Source organism: Monopterus albus, unplaced genomic scaffold, assembly GCF_001952655.1.
Source record: "Monopterus albus unplaced genomic scaffold, M_albus_1.0 scaffold113.1, whole genome shotgun sequence".
NCBI classification, from domain to species: domain Eukaryota; kingdom Metazoa; phylum Chordata; class Actinopteri; order Synbranchiformes; family Synbranchidae; genus Monopterus; species Monopterus albus.
The window spans coordinates 1,565,445-1,582,393 of record NW_018127993.1 but is presented as its reverse complement, the minus strand read 5'-3'; the positions used below and the strand labels follow the sequence as shown (position 1 = coordinate 1,582,393).

At 41.5% G+C, this 16,949-nt stretch overlaps 2 protein-coding genes across 15 annotated transcripts in view; one reads left to right on the top strand and one right to left on the bottom strand.

Annotated features, from left to right (window-relative positions):
- The window catches only part of kcnip4a (potassium voltage-gated channel interacting protein 4a), a 124,082-nt gene extending 113,787 nt beyond the window's left edge, over nt 1–10,295 (top strand). For 10 of the 14 annotated variants that reach the window (XM_020611402.1, XM_020611396.1, XM_020611394.1 and 7 more), the window contains 7 exons: nt 2,073–2,197; nt 6,410–6,479; nt 6,951–7,021; nt 7,611–7,718; nt 8,785–8,889; nt 8,995–9,057; nt 9,140–10,295. In XM_020611402.1, the coding sequence (XP_020467058.1) occupies nt 2,073–2,197; nt 6,410–6,479; nt 6,951–7,021; nt 7,611–7,718; nt 8,785–8,889; nt 8,995–9,057; nt 9,140–9,187 (590 nt within the window). In that variant the 3' untranslated portion in view covers nt 9,188–10,295. Of the gene's footprint in view, nt 1–324; nt 801–1,116; nt 1,423–2,072; nt 2,198–6,409; nt 6,480–6,950; nt 7,022–7,610; nt 7,719–8,572; nt 8,890–8,994; nt 9,058–9,139 lie in introns of those variants that run through there. The other 4 variants (XM_020611398.1, XM_020611407.1, XM_020611406.1 and 1 more) reach the window with 4 other exon arrangements.
- Nucleotides 10,296–12,138: 1,843 nt separating this feature from the next.
- The window catches only part of sec24d (SEC24 homolog D, COPII coat complex component), a 19,407-nt gene continuing 14,596 nt past the window's right edge, over nt 12,139–16,949 (bottom strand). The window contains exons 16-23 of the mRNA XM_020611443.1: nt 16,406–16,502; nt 16,162–16,307; nt 15,901–16,039; nt 15,321–15,439; nt 15,020–15,199; nt 14,630–14,821; nt 14,041–14,130; nt 12,139–13,495 (exon numbers count right to left, since the gene is read on the bottom strand). Coding sequence (XP_020467099.1) covers nt 13,355–13,495; nt 14,041–14,130; nt 14,630–14,821; nt 15,020–15,199; nt 15,321–15,439; nt 15,901–16,039; nt 16,162–16,307; nt 16,406–16,502 — 1,104 coding nt within the window. The 3' untranslated portion in view covers nt 12,139–13,354. The remainder of the gene's footprint in view (nt 13,496–14,040; nt 14,131–14,629; nt 14,822–15,019; nt 15,200–15,320; nt 15,440–15,900; nt 16,040–16,161; nt 16,308–16,405; nt 16,503–16,949) is intronic.

The window sequence follows — 16,949 nt, the reverse complement described above, 5'->3', positions numbered from 1 at the left end:
TGTCAACCTCACCGCACATCACTGGAAAATGAAGTATATAGAAATATATATGCACACAGTTTTGATGCAGTTTTCCAGATGTAAATATATCTTTGTATATATCTAAGGTATTGCACTGAGGGTTGTTGTTCTGTGAATTAAATCCAGACCTTTATTTATGTATAACCAAAGTGTATTATATGTAGCAGCAGGCCTTTGTGGGTGGAACTGTCACCAATAATTCCAGCTGGAGATGTCTCAAAAACTGTTAGATATTGCCATAAAGCTTTGTATAGACATTCATAGCCAACCTCCACCCCCCCCCCCCCCAGAGTGTGAATCCTATCGACTTTGGTGATCTCGTTATCATGCTATCATTAGCATTTAGCTCAAAACACTGCTCTGCCTTTGTAAAGATGTTGCCGTTCATGTTGTGTCCAGTCCAGTTGTGTGTGTTTGTGTGCTTGTGTTCAGGGTATTGTGCTTGTTAAGTTTACTTATTTTCAGCTAGTCACATCCAAGAAGTCACCCCCGCTGCCTTGTGCAGCTTTGAACTTAATACAATGAAAAATACAGTGTTGTTGTCCTGAAGAACTCAGTGTGAGAGGCAGCTTATGTCTGTATGACCTTTAATGCGCCCTTAGGTTTGCATGTTTGGTTTCCTAGCACGTGCTGAGGCTATTAGCTACCTGGGTAATGGTGAAACCTGATGCTGCATTTCCCAGGTTACCCTCAGACTGACCACAAGCGCGGGGTGAGAGCTCGGCTCCTGAGGCTCTTTCCATGCTCCACAGCCAAAAAGCCGTCCTCCTGTAATCAAAGCAAGTGGCTCTTCCACAACTCTTGTACTTTCTCTTTCTCTCTGTGATGATTGTTTTGTTTTCGTAATGTGTTTTTTCATTCTGTAGTGTTTCTTGGTATGGGGGCATAAAGTTATTATAGCATTTAATCACACGACTGCACCAGCAGTATTTCACCTCCAGCATCTGTAGAAGTCCTCTTTTACATTTCACATACAACATCTTGCTCTTGCAGTTGTAGAAGTAAAACAGATGTTTGTTGAATTTATGAAATGATTTGGATTTACACCAAGATTAGAATGTTTGTCCATTTTTTTCCATCTGTTAAAATGTTTTAATTCCCTTCATGAAAGTAGTCACAGCTTAAAAAAAAACTGTTTTTCATGTACAAATAATATATTTGTTAATGCTACAGAATGTTTTCATGGCATCAATTTAGTGAACACACATTCTGTTGTATTGTATACAAGTTAAACAAGGCAAATGAATGTGAAACTACTTGTTACACAACTGTAAGTATGTGACTCAAGGACAGAAGTGACAAAACCCAGATGAGAACAAAGTCTGAGATCAAACAGTGTTTTATTTCCTTATATCAGCCAACATCACCTACAAATGCAGTGCATCAGCTCCACGGCAGCAGGTAAATTGTGGCCTCTTAGAAGATGTGGCCTTTTGGCTGTGGACCACAATAAGACCCTCAGAGCTAATGAGGCATTTAGACACCGTGTCACACTTCACATACACGAGGAGCCCGGCACCAACAAGACAAGTCGAACGCTGTGTTAGGAGGACGGTGCAGTCGGTGACGGGGCCCAGACAGCATCTGCCATCATTACAGACCCATTAAAAGGATTCACTGGGTTCACTGCCCTACTTCATGAAGAGGCTCCCTGCCACAAGGACGTTCTGTGGCCTCAGCAAAACTAATTACCTCTGCTATTGTATTGTTGTATTGTGTAGGGGAAAAAGATGCCGTTCAGATTTTTGTTTGGTTCTGTGAAGCAGCATTTGCAAATGAAATGACCTGATATAACGAGGAGAGAAAAGGCTTCAAAGTTAATCCACTGGATTTTCTTTATTAAGGAGAAGGTTACCTAGAATTTGTGGCCATGTCCTGCCAAAATGTGCTGTTTGAATGGAGCTGAAAACGTCCTAGAATGTTTGCTTAGCTGTAGGTGATGTTTGGAAGTGGAATGGGGATGTCTCAGATTGTAGCATCAGAAATGCTAATTTGCAAAGACTCGTTATAAGCATCAGCTCACATCTGACCCTCTGCCTCCTCCTCTCCAGACAGCGTTGAAGATGAGCTTGAACTGTCTGCAGTCCGCCATCGCCCCGAGGGCCTGGAGCAGCTTGAAGCCCAGACTCGTTTTTCCCGCAAGGAGCTACAGATCCTTTACCGCGGCTTCAAGACTGTAAGTGACGAGGCCAGCGTGCAGCATGAGCCCCATAGATAAAGTACAGCACAGTGGGCTTTGCTCTCTCCTGGATGTGTGTCTCTCTCTGTCGCTCTCTCTCAAACATCAAAAAACCAGGTGTTTCTTTGATTTGGTTTGATTTATTCCTTTACAACCTTCAGTATTTGCCAAAGGTGTTCTTACACGAGTCTCCTCAAACAACTCCACTTCCTTCTAGTTCTCATCACTGTCCAGCATCCACTCTGCTCATATAGTAGCTATGAAATAATAGTCAGGCATCCAATGAATGCTATTTTGCTGAATCATCTGCATCTTTCACAAGTGTTGTCACTTCCAGCTGAAAGTTGACCTTTCTCTACATCGGTCACTGTGCCAGAGATAATTAGGTCATGGCTCAACGACACTGTGGATGTGTGTGAAGCACAATCCAGGTCAAAGTCCTCGAGAGCAGCCCATATAAATCCACCTCACTTCATAGTCACCTCTGGTGTGAGGCGTAATGAGATGACCCAGAATTAACTCCACCCAAATTGTCTGGCAATGAAAGAGAGGAGGGTGGCAAGAATCTGTGATAGTGGAATTCCCAAGGAGCTTCACTTGGCTGTGGAACCTGCTCTGTGCCCCAGTCGAGTCCCTGCAAAGCCTTCCCATTAGTCCACGTCCACTTGAGACAGAGTAAGCAGTAAGAAGTGTACTAATGAGGCCTTCAATTTGTGCTGCACACTCTGGCTGACTTCCTGTAATGCTGAAAGAGACAATATTGCATGTTTGTAGATGTTTTTACTTTGCAGATTCAGCATTTTTGCATTTTCATTTATTTGAGCTGGTTGGTCCAACACTTTGGCCCAGCTCGAAATATCTTGACTGTTCAATCAACTGCAGTGAAATATTGCACAATCATTCATACCGTTGGTGATGGCTTGACTTTTCCTGTAGTGCAGTATTTTCACTTTATCCAGTAAAAGAGCTCTGTGTCTAATGCCTCAACAACTAGATGGTGGATTTCTAGGAAATCAATTATAAGACTGAATTCTTAAAATGTATTCCCATCTTCAGACAGATTGGACAGAGAGAGTCACTTAAAGCACAGGTACTAAATAGCTTTTGTCCCTCTTTTTTTTTAAACATCCAGGGTCAAACAGCTCATCTCTGTCTTGCCCCAGCAGAATAAAGGTGAGATTTTAAGGCCAGCCAGACTAATAGAAGCTGGCATGGTTCTCTCAGTGAGAAATGTGGCCCCTTGTCCTTGGCAGTCAGGGTTTCAAGCAGCATGAAGTTGTTTGTCTTAGAAACAAACTTTATGAGTCATCCTCTTCCAGGTGGGTGTCTTAGATCCAACAATATGTCCTGCAGGGACCAAAACCACTCTTTGGGCTGTGAGTCTTCATTTTTGAGGTGGAATTTGAACAAAGGCCACTTTAAAGGTGTGAGACAATCCATTGTTTCATAAATCCCCTTGACCCCAGGCAACAGGAAGTGACACAACAATGCCATCGCGTCCTCACATTAAATCTGCTGGGCTTTCACAGCTGACAGTCTCGGCATCACCTCAAGCATCAGATTAAGATCTTACGGTTTCTATTTCATCAACATTGATGCTCCTGTTCACAGGTTTATTTCATTCCCCACACTGTTTATTGCTGCATCACTTCACAAGTCACAGAGAGGAATTTCATGCCTGGCTGGCTTTTGCATTTCACAGATTGTATTTGTGATTTTATTATCATGGATGAGCTCATTGTAAAAATGTATGGAATGAATACAAATACTTTTTCTCGCCCTCTCACTCCATCTGATGTGATTGGCAATGAAAAATGTGCAACATGGAACAACATCCAATGGCAAGTGGAAACGTAGCACCACAGTTCCCAGTTTCACATGGATTACTGCCTCTGCTCTTTGCCCATTATCGCAGTTTTGATTTAGAGGCCAATAAACAAATACATAATACTAAAAACGTGACATCAGCTATGGAAAATAAATGAATGTGTGTTCACGTTTGTCATAACCTTGCATGTTAAAAAATGCTGGGGTTGAGTTAGGAATGAGAGAATTACTGAGAGTAAAAAAAGAAAAGTTTTAGCACGTTTCAAAAATGCTTAACTCAAATTCTTAAATGTTAAAATATCCTGTGTGGATGATTTGATTTCTTTATTGGATTTATCCATCTAGCAGTGCTTCCCTGATGCAGGGGGACACATTCTACCCAAGAGTTCGACATTGCTGACTTATGTAAAGAACAGTGTGTGAATGATGTCCTGACTTTTGCTCCAGCAGCATCAAAGTTTGTCCTGATGGAACCTTGAGGCAGTTATCAAGAGAGTATAGCCAAACTATTTCACTGACCTTTAAACTGAATAGCAGTGGCACTGTGTCATGTGGGGTAGCTACTGTACATACTGGCTTCGTCCTCAACTGAAAAAACCGAATCTCTCGCCAGCATCGTCGTGAGGCTGAAAAGATGATAAAACGGGGACAGGTGAGTGTGAGACTCGGGCGCCACTGACCTTTAGCTTTTCTTCAGATTTGTCAGGACGACTTTGCAAGAAGCTAAATTGGAACACAGCTGTTTATATACAGTATCACTGACCCACTTAATCAGTGTGTTAGTGTTGGCAGCAGTAATTGCCTGCCTGCGGACAGACGGACACAGGCGTGCACAGACTCTACAAGTGAAGTGACAGTACATGTTTTAAAAATCCCGCTCTCTTCACTTTAAGTCCTTCATTACATGGCATTTCCTATAACCGTCTTCCGGCAGCAGCTCTGGCATGCAGACATGAGAGTGGTGTCAGTGTTCTCATCTAACTCATAACAAGAAAGCAAGTATCTCTTTTAAATAAATCTACACCTGGATTTTCACAATAATATACCCACACATAGAAAAATCAGGCATTCAACAGCAGGTACTGCCAATATAGTTCTTATGCGACTTAACCTGTACACTGTAGAGAGTGAGTTTCCTCATGCTGCCTCATTTGGATCCATACCAAGGTCCAGTGTAAACAGCATCGCACACTCCACAGCCTCAAAGACTCTGTGCCTGTGAGACAATAGAAGAAGAGCATCACAGGATTTATGTGGACAATTCTCTTAGCCTGAAACAAAAGGAGCCTGTTTGAAGCAAGGTTTTATTTTTATTTCCTCACCCCCACATATGTGGGGATAAGTACCTGATCTGACATGGACACAGGAATTAGGAAACCCAGTGTGCCCCGTGCTTCATATTTTATCCCTCAGGCTGAGGAAACTGTCTCTCTCTCGTGTCCCATTAACCCTGAGAACTTGACCTAAGTTTAATTAAAAACTAATAAATTTGAAACCAAATTGGAGACTTTCAGACAAAGGTGTCAGTAGCTGCAGAAGCTGAAATGTACATTTTCACCATTTCTTTATTTTCTAGCTGTTTCACCTTCTGTTAAAACTGTAGAGAGGTGTTCATTTACCTTATCTTCACCCTTCACTACGGCCGTGGTGTATCATCCTGTATAGAAGACCCAGAGAAACTCGTGCCTCCTGGTCTGGAAATTGTCTATATAGGTGAAACATTTCCTCTGTTTCTAAATTTAATATCCTGTCAGGGTGTGCGGTGTGCAGCCGCTCACCAAGCAGGAAAAATACCTGCCTTTATTACCATGTTGCTCTGCTCAAGGTCACCCTCCATGACTCTTTATTTTTGAAAGAAGCAAAAGTGTTCTTCTATGAGGCATTATGTAAGAGTATTCCCTCTTTTCCACTGAATACTGCCATATATGCACTAGTGGGTGACCCTAAATGGCCCTAAAGATTTTAAATACCACTAAACTGAACAGGAGTCTTTATCTGTTACATACTGTCTAAGAAGCTGTGACCAAAAATTTAAATGTCATTATTCTAAATGCAACTGAACACCAGTCTGAAAAGCAGTGCTGCGTTGTGTGTTGAAAATCCCCAGGTCTGCTGCCCCTTTAATAACACAGCAGTGATGTCACAGTGTGCTCGACCAAGCGGCGGCCTCAAATGGCCACTTGCATTTGCAAATATTGTTCATTTCAAAGGTTTAGTTGCGAGGCCCCAGAGTTGTCCTTCCACACTGAAAAGTCCATTTTCACGTACAGTATATTTGAGCATGACTGTCACATCTTAAACTCAGATTTCAGGTAGGGACTTTAATAAAGTAGGAGGCTTTAACCGAGCTGCTGAATGTACTGTGCATTTGTTTCCTTGCAGGAATGTCCCAGTGGAATCGTCAACGAAGACACTTTCAAAGACATCTACTCACAGTTCTTCCCACAAGGAGGTTTGTACAGCTTGTGTCACGCTGCCTCTCACCTCCCCTGTGTCGGTCTACCACTCATGTTTACAAAAATTGCTCTCAGTCCAGAGTGCTTTAAGGAAAACTTCCATCAAATAAAATGCAGGAACAGTGAGAGGGAGAAAGTAGTTTGTACTGCTGAATGCAGCTGAACATTGCTCACTGTTGACTGTCATCATTATGCAAAGATTCAACTCAAGGAACAAGAGAGAACACATTAGGTGGCTTTGATATCTGTTCTGAGAGAAGGCAGGCCAGTAAATATAATGGCCATCCACACAGGAAACATTCAGAAAACTCCCCAAACCTCAGCATATTGTTCTTCTCTTTCATCATGAAGGAACTGTATTTAAAGTCTTTGAAGTTGTGCAGAAAAACTACTAAATGTTACTTTGAACCATTTTCTTGTTGGTGTGGACTGAGTTGTAATTAGATCAGTGCTTGTTCTCTTCATAGATGCTTCAACATATGCGCATTTCCTGTTCAATGCATTCGACACAGATCACAATGGCTCTGTGAGTTTTGAGGTGAGCAGATTATTTTCATATTTCACACGCAGCCAGATGTGTGTGTGTGTGTGTGTGTGTGTGTGTGGTGTTGGGGTTCCCATTCCTACCATTCCTACCATTCCTACGTCCAATATAACAAACTGCTACAGAAGTCCAGCTAACACTCACATTTTTCAACTGGCCCCTAAAGCATTGTACTGGAGGATTATGTAAGCAACCCCCAAAAACTTTATTTAGTCTAGTCAGGTCAACATGTGATGAATATTTATGAAGGACATTTATTTGCTTATTAGGTCAGAACAGCTGTCATTACTCCAAACCAAAGCTTTACTGACTAATGTGCTAAAGAGTGAGGATTCCCTGAGAGCAGACTCAGTCAGCTAATAACTTGAATAATAAGGTTATTGCTGTTTTATCATCTGCCTCTAATTAATAATGTCCTTACAAAAATGTTGATGCATGAAATCAGCTGAAATCCCTCATGCATTACACGTGCATGGTGAATATTGTTTTTGCTTATTGAATTGGCCTGCACTGTCTTCTTGCTGGTTAGGTTTTAAATGTGTACACTTTTTACAAATCTCCTTGCTTCTTGTTGCCACTGCAGGATTTTGTTATGGGCCTTTCTATCCTTCTGCGAGGCACAGTGCAGGAAAAACTCAACTGGGCGTTCAACCTTTATGATATCAATAAAGACGGATATATCACTAAAGAGGTATGTGCCTTTAAACACTGCTGAGAGTGAAAGGTCATGAGAGCATCACTAAATACCCCAATATCCACCTTTTTATATGGAATACTGATACCAGGACAAGGTTTGTTAGAGGCTTCAGCCACATTAGAAATAACCAGTGTCCTGCAGTGAGTTTGCCCAAGTAGAAGATAAGAATATCTGAGATTTTTCCCTTCTCTCATGGAGCCATTTCATCTAAAAAGGCATTTTAACAAGACAGTCTATAGCACTGTAGGCAGATTTATGAAGCTGTATGTGTTTTATAATTCTAAATATTTTTTTTTGCATACATTATATATAATGTTTACCATCTTAGTTCATTAGGTTAGGATGCTAACATTTGCTAATTTGTACTGAACACAAAGTACAGCTGAGTTTCTTGGCCTATATGTCAATGGTCACAGGCCAAAATACTGGGCAATTTAAAATTGTGATGTGACAGTGAACATTCAGCCACCAAAGTTGATGCATATAATCCTGAGGGGCACACGAATGTCTGTACCAACTTTGATGTAATCCATCCAATAGTTAGCGAGAAATCTCACTAAAACCCAAAAATCTCAACCTCATGGTGATGCTACGGGAAAACTCAGGAGTCATTAGGATCCTTCCTCTGCAATTCATCAAAGAGTTGTCGAGCTATGGAAGTAATGGACTGAGGGAATGACCTCCAGAGAGACGTACACTATTCAGCAGCAGTGTGTCTGCTGCTCTGGAGAAGCCACCAACCTCACTGAGTCTCGTTTTCCTGGAGAATATTTCTTTCTGTAGAAGGTGTGAGGCGAGGTGTGGGAGTATCCAAAGTAACAGGGACTTTGTTTCTCTCTGTTTTTCAGATGTCATTTTTCACTCTGTTGAACACCTCAAATGAAATTCCATTCACCTCCGTTATAATGGGTTTGCAGCAGCAATCTCTGCAGTCGATATCTCAGAACCTCAGCACATAAAAGCCTAAATGATCTGCATGGCTTACCATGTAGGGTGAGTGAGGGATGGGATTTTTTTGTTTTGGCATCTGGGAGATGTGACCCTTTTCTGTGTGTCACAGGAAATGCTAGACATCATGAAGGCCATCTATGACATGATGGGGAAATGCACATACCCCGTCCTCAAAGAGGAGACGCCTCGTCAGCACGTAGAAGTATTCTTTCAGGCAAGTGTGTCATCGGCAGCATTCGCACTCCTGTGTTTGTCAGTCACAGTGCACAGGCTTCAGCATTGTTTCTTTTTTATCGTCCCTTCTGTCTGTGTCTAACAGAAGATGGATAAGAACAAAGACGGAGTGGTAACCATAGACGAGTTCATCGACTGCTGCCAAAATGTAAGCAGGACACACCGAGACATCTGCTGTCATTGCTGCCGCCACGCTGCCATTTTGTCAACTTATTTCTTCTTGTCCGCAGGACGAAAACATCATGCGATCAATGCACCTCTTTGAAAACGTTCTTTAACTGTTGGTTGGCTGCAGAGGCTTCGGAAGAGATCATCATCTTTAGCACGGTCCACTAACTGACTTGGACTCATACTGTGTACAGTGTGCTATGCAGACTTTTGACCATAGATAAAATATTGTTCATTACTCTGGGCCACAAGTAAGAGTGGGCAGTGTGGTGTGAACACTCTGGAATTAGCTGCCTTTTAAACTTGTTCTTGAACAAGTCGGAGAAAAATGAAACCAACATTTGAAAAAAAAAAAGGAGAGAAAAGTGTGTAGTTTTTTGCAGCTATGGTTGAATTGTGAAGGCTGACTTCCACCATCTGGAGTGTCTTTGTATTTACCGAGCACCAAGTTCTGCAAACTGTGTTAGTCTCTGAAATTATGAACACAGTGGGGGGAAAGAGATTTCTTTTGAAAGGGTTCAGACAGGATTCTTCTGTCTCTGTCGCAGTCTCGGCTTGTTTTATTTACTGCCAAGTGAAACCACTGTGACTTTTTACAGCACCAGAAAATAAATAAATAAATAAAAAGTGGTGCAAAATGTTTGACCTAACTTCACATTCGTGTCTGTTTTTACATTCCACACTGGCTCTCGATTCCAGAGTGTTCCTGCCCCGCTGTAGTTAACCATTGTGTTGTTCCTTTTGCCCTCTGAAGGAAGCATTTAGAAAAAAAAAAGAACATACAGTACATTGTACCATTTTAAAGTGTATATACTACAGATAAAATGATAGATAAGAACCTTATGGGAAACTTTGTTCATGTTTACTTGCCAACTAGAACCAGACAACACAAGGATTGTATTGATGTCAGAATCAGACCATAGCACCAATGGTTTGTCTACAGAAGCACACAGGTAGCTCTATTTACTAGGAGTTTAGTGTTAGACGATAACTTTTGTCATAAAAGAAATGCTGCTTTCAGTGTATTTCATTTAACCCTATGTATGTATAATTCCCTGTAAATGTTTTTATTTAGATTTTAAAGCACTGTTTAGGAGTTTACACTAAGAGCAGTGTTTGAGATGATTTATATGGTATTATGGTCACTTTACAAAAGATTGTCAGGTGTACAGTATTAAAATGAAAATTCGCTCTTGGGTGAATTTCTTTCAAATTCTTCATTTAGTTCACTGTTTTTAATAAGTGGAGTTTGGCTGATTGTTGTCCGCTGAGCCCCTTCCTGCTCCTCTACAGTCCAGCTGCCCACACCTGTTCAGCCTGATTGGCTCCTGCTGTGCCTGGCACTGAACAAGGCATGCTGGGTCTTGTTTACTGGCTTGCTCGTTTGAAACTACTGGATGTCTGGGAGAAGTGTCTGGACAAGCATGCAAGTTACTGTTTCAGTCTGATGTGTTTCCTTTGTTGAGTAAAGGTATTCATCATGTCAGCCAGATGTTTGACTTCTATTAAATATTGGTTGTTTGGTGAATATTCCTACTGCAGCTTTTGACAGTTGATCATGTTCTTTGTGTGACACTGTATTACTGGGAAGTCAGTGACAAACACACCAATCACATGTCGGTCAGCCATCAGTTTAGTTAAAAAACAAATTTCTTTCAAGACAATGTTAAAAACAATTGGTATAATATAACACATGACTGCTGGATTAAATAACACAGCACTACTATTAACCAGCAGCTCTTACAGCTTTGCAGCACAGACCTTCTAATGGTGCTTGTTAGTCAGCTTGAAATGCATCGTGATAGTTTTCTAAATAACTAACTACAGGAGAGTTTTTTTGTGTTGATCAGTTAGTTAATCATCTGACAAAAGCTTGAATCATTCAGATGTGAAGACGTCCCTTCACGGTGCAAGAGAGTAAGTAACACACGGACATTTTTGCTACATGGATCGACTTGACATGAAACGGGAAAACAGTCTAGGTTGACACATGCCATGATTTAGGCTTTGTGTGTATTTAATTTTATTTATTTAGTTATGATAGGGTCCTTGTATTAAAGTAACTGTAGTTAATTGTGCCTTGCTGATGTACAGTTGCATCTTTTTTAGCTTGTTTAGTCAAACAGTGGCACAGTTATTTAATTCCAGTGGGCCCCCTGGTGGCCTGCAAAGGCACTGCAGGTGGTCCCTGTCTGCAATAAGGTAGTGTTACTGTAGGAATCTTTTTGTAAATGCATTTCCATGTATTACTTGGTTAAGTAATCAAATTCATGCAAATATATAGTATTTAGATAAGCCAAGTTGTTTTTCAGGATTAAAATAGTGCCCATCTGGTCTTTCCACACCACGACAATGGTTAGTTTTTCACCAGAATGGTGGTTCCTGGGTCACAATTAGTCGAAAACCCCTGATTTAATCCTTAAGGAATTCATTTCCTGTATTTGTCAAGATCTCAGAGTCAGTAAAGGCACAACAGAAACAGTCTGAGTCAAGGATTTAATTAGACAAGGGGTTATTTTAGTGTTTGGAATAAAAGTATATGGCACATGAATTCCCATAAGTTTACTCCAAAAACATCCAGTTAATTTGAAACTCACATCTTCCAACTTAAAATATTAAGGTACTCAAATTACCTGAGATACATTTGCATACGAACCAAACAGATAGAAATAGACCGTAAACAAATAACTATTATTAAATCAGATGGTAATGTTTTGAAGTCGTTTGTTGTTGGCTCACATACACAAGATTGCACAATATTTATCAAATGAATAATGAGTTACACAAAAGCATTTATCACTATAAAAACAAGCAAGCCAACACAGTACGCTGCTGGAACTGTGCTGAAGACCATGACTGAAATGTTATCTACTGTATTATCAAAGACAAGTTTACAGATTATAGCTAAGTGTAACCAGACTGTTGAATCTGGGCGTCTGAACAGTGAAAACCCTTTAAACCAAAAGTCTGCAGACAAAAAAAAAAAAAAACTCATGATCCAACTAATGCTGTTAATGCTAAACAATTGTCCACTTTTGGCACAAGTCTGATTGTGGCACAAGTCTGCGACACCGTTTTCCATTGTTAGGGGTCGTTTGCTAGTATATGTCCAAATGAGTCACCCCGACAGGAACATTTGGTTTTCCCTTGCTGGATTTTTAGGATCGTCAGAGGGAAAAGTTGAATATTTGGTCCCTAAACCGCTCCCCTCTGATGCATCATTAGCAGTCCACTCCTCTTTCTCACTGCTAATTTAAACAAGCATCCCTTTAACAACCATTTTAGTACTAACGCTGACTAGAAAAGTAGTTGGTCCTTGTTGCATTCGTGGAGCAACAGCTGTGCTCAAAACAAAACCTTTTCTGCGTCACTGCACTTTGGAGATAAACTCTGAGCCATAAATGGTCAAAGAATCTGAATTCTGGTGGAGGCATGCGTGAATCAAATGCTTTGAATTACTCACGGTGAAATGATAGGAACAATTCTCAATCCTATTAAACCAGTGGCTTTTTTCCGGCATTGTTTCTTCTAGACTATGAATAACCTGCTGCTGTGGTCGCACTGCTTACATGTTTATCTTGATACATTTTCTACTACGACAGCAAAGTGTAATTAAAATGTGGAAAGCTAAGTTGTTTAAATATTATAAAATTTATTTAGCATTTATGGAAATTAAAAACAAGTTACTAAGACTTCTTACATATTTAGTCTTAATAGGAGAGTAACAAACAGTGGTGAGCTCTGAGTTTCAAAGTGAATATCTATTATGTGGCCCATAAGTGACTCCTTGTCTTATCCAGACCCTGTAAATCAACAAAATTAAATGAGAAGATGCTTTAATCAATTGAGTAAATTGAACACACAGCGGAGATGTTTGCTGCATTGCATATGCCAATGGGCTTTATGCCAAAATGCATTTCAGCCTGAGAAACCGATGGCAGTCTAGCCTCCACAGTCCATCAGTCTGCGTGGGAAATGCTGGGTGTGCTGTGCATTTCATCCCTCCGGATTTACTCGGACGCTCCTCCAGCTTATTGTGTGTATACTAAAGGATGACAAATGCATGTTGGAAAGGCAGCTATGGATTCTCAAGGCTCTCCCTGGCTCCTTGTTCCCTCCCATGTCTTTGTAAAACTGTTCATGTTTCTTGCTGTGGACTGTCCATAGGATTCAAATGGAGTCCACTTAGACTGATGCTGTGACATTGGTGCATGGTCCATTAGATGCTGTGTTTCTTCCAGGCCCTGGATGGGAACACCGAGACCAGGCGCTGGGGATTAAGTGAGCAGCTGCCTGATCTCTCGGTGAACATAGCAGAGGAAGTCCATATAGGAGGCGCCGCTGTATAAACCTTTGTCCTCCACCAGGAACTGTCGGAACAACATCTCCGGTTTGTCCTTCTGCCTCACGATTTGGAGCTAAGCATGGCAGAAATAGAAAGTAAGCAAAGTGTAATCTGCTTTCAGGTAAAATGCACCAACTAGAAGCGTCTGACCTGCCCATGCATCAAACATTTTGATGTACAAACTCCATGTGGTTCAAACTTCCAATGCAACCACATTGGCTGGTGGCGTGGGGCCACCCAAGAGATAGGAGCTGTACCAGTGGAGTTCATAAACCCCCATACTGAGCAAGTCATTTGTAGCTTGTCCTTCCATTTTGAGGAGAACTAACTGTATTATTAAACTGTATTTGGATCAGTCCCATTATATGTAAAATGGTAAACATGACCTGAGGTTTGTAGTAACAGTTGTGGAGCTATTTATGTGTATACATGCTACCTCCACTAGAGGGAGACGGGTCACTAACAGCCAAGTTGCAGCAGCTAAATAAAATGTTTTCTCTTCTAGTGAGTACTTTTCCCTCTTAAATTAAGAAATGCTAACTTTGTTTAAAGCAAAATAAAAAAACAACAACAACAAAAGCCTGATGAGAATGCTGTACCTGGATTTACATTTCTTACCTTCATGGAGTTGGGCCTCTTGTCAAGCAGGCCACTGATGATGGATCGGACCTTCTTTGACAGCACGTTGTCCAGCTCCGGCAGTGCACACTGAAACAGAATGTCTAGTTACATCTAAAATACTGGTCACTGGCACCGGTTCAGTGTCTTTCTTATACTTAGAGCTGTAAGAGATTTAAGGATGGAAAGCAAGACACGCTGATTTATGTATGAAGCTGGGGTAACTTAAATCTAACATTTCATGAAGGTAGGAGTCTTCTTTAAAATGTTTATTGCCTGCCTCCTTTGACATGTTCCTGCCCTGCCTCCTCCCACATGTATCAGAAACACATGTGGACAAAAATGAATATCTCTCAGAGTTACTGTACATTTTGGATTTATCACAGGATTCATAAAATGGTGCGTTAGACAAGTTCTGAAGTGGACTTGTAACTCCAATCCATATAAACCTCCAGATGGTCTCTCACCATCAGAATGTAATGCTCACAGGCACCACAGAGGTAAGAACATCTCTCCTAACTTCTCTACAAATAGTTTCATTTTGTTTAGAAACACGTTGAGGTCTGAATGCTGTTTGGTGATTTCTGACCATGTCTCCTTGCAGGTGAGCAAGGGAGGGCACATTGAAGATGCTCTGGATGAGGTCTGGGGGGATCGCTTGGCCCAGCCACAGGAACATGGAGTGGCCGTTCTCCAGCAGGAACATGCCACAGTCTGTGAGGCGTTCCTCTGAACAGCGCACCGGAGCAGGCAGAATGTCACTGCTAACATCCATGTTGTGCTTTAAAAAAGAAACACAAACACAGGTTTATTAGAGCTCAACTTAAAAACTGTCAGATTCCAAACTGCTCTCTAACTGTCTGGACTCAACAGGAGCTACAGGCTAATGGGCATGAGTGAATTTATCTCTACAATGTAGCTTAAAAGAGAGTGTCATGAAAAAAGTCTGCTGTACACTGTGTGTGAGTTTGTCCCTTACCAGTGGGAGGAGGCGTGGGTAGAGCAGCAGTTGTGTGTCTTCCACCCCCATAGCCATGACCGAGAGCCTTTGATGGGCTCTGTCGTCTGTGGACAGCTCTGTGCTGCCCAGCATGGGAGCCGTTTTCATCAGGCTGTTCATGTAGACTGGGAACACCTTCATGGCATCAGGCAGGATCAGCTACATGTGGATATGCATGGAAATATTTATTTTTTAAGAGATTTCTTACACCCAGTGTATTGTATCACCAAGGAGTGCTTTGTATACCAAAATCAAAGCCTAAATTCACCACATTTCTGACCTGGCTGGCAGCTGAAGGGCTGGCACAGTTCTTCCTGTAGCAGGCCAACATGTGGGCTGTCTGGTTGACCAGGATCTCCCTCACATTCTTTAGAGGCTGGTTCAATATGGCACGGTAAGCTGCATGAGATAAGGTCGGTTAAAAGACGAGAGGGAGAGGAGCGATACATAGGGGCTGAACTGGCAGCTAAGCATAAGAAGGGGAGTAAGGATCATTTAAAAGGTTAGTGGTACAGCTGTGTAGATAAAGGCTTTGTGTCATCTGTACTGTATTTGAAATGTGGTTCTTATTTCTACTGGTCATTGTTCTTTTACTCATAAGTCAGTGAGCAGTACAACGTGTAGTTTATCAAGTGATGCATGGAGTAAACTGAGCAAAGGTCAGGCTGACACTGCAGTATAGCCACAGGCTATGTTTACACTCCATTACCCTCCCATATATATGGGATGACTGCCTCCAGAAAGACATTTCTGAACATGGCTATTGTGTAACAAGCTCTGCTTAAACAGCCAATGTAAAATTATGTGTAGAAGAGTATTTGAATGCGTCCCAGTAAAGGTAAATGCAGGAGGACCATCACCTGATTTGGCAAAGAAGTTGATGAGTGAGTCGGTCTCACAGCTCTTGTACAACTCCAACAACTGGGAGCTGCAGTTTAGACTGAGGTTGTGGATGCGCAGGCGTCGCTGCCCATTTATGGTGGTGTACAGCAAGGCACACTGGGAAAAGGAGGTTAGAATCAGACATGCAGGATTTAACTCCTGACAGACAGCGACAGCATTTGTTTTTCTTAAATGGGTTAATTAAATACATTTCTTAAATCATTTTGAAAAACATGTACCTGGAGAAATGCTCCATTCTCCTCATTGAGCGTGTCGTCGTGCTTGAACTCAACAGTCACAGCTTTGTCACAGTCCACAGCTGCCATCTCTATATCTGTGGTGTTGTTCATATGGATGGCACCAAAGAAGTCTGTGGCTCTGAAGCCTGAAGACAGACACAAAAACTGAGAGGTCGCTCCTTATGATAGCAGGGTAATCTTGGGCAACTAAACCCTAAATAGAAAGTCGTGTACTTTCCCTCACCTGTGCTGGTGCGAACACGCATGACGGCGTCAAATCCGATGCTCTTCTGCACATCTTTCCTCAGATCTCTCAGGAAATGCTCCCCATCTGTCTCAACCTGAGCAGCAAACAGTGCGTGTGTAAACTTCCAACCAGCAGATGGCAGCATTGTCACAATGTAGGCCCAAGCAAGTTCATAGAAGCTAGTACCTTAATACATGTATGTTTGTCTGACAATCAGATATGATGTACTGGGATGTCAGTGTGGGCAAAAGTAAACATTCAATGAACAGTAAACGTGCTGACTGTGATAAAATGCTGCAGCTCTTAGATACTGTTTTACATGTGATGTTTATATTCTACTGTTATAAGTAATGTCGCTGTACGTTTAGTATGTGGTGTGTCAGTCCAGACTGGAGCAGTTTCACACGGTTGCCAAGTCATTATGTGGCTACAACTGGCTTTTATTAGGCCACAACTCCTTTGGCCTGTGTGTTAAACTATGACTTGTTAGTGTAATGACAAGAAATACAGAATGAATCTTTTTGTGTGTGTGTGTGTGTGT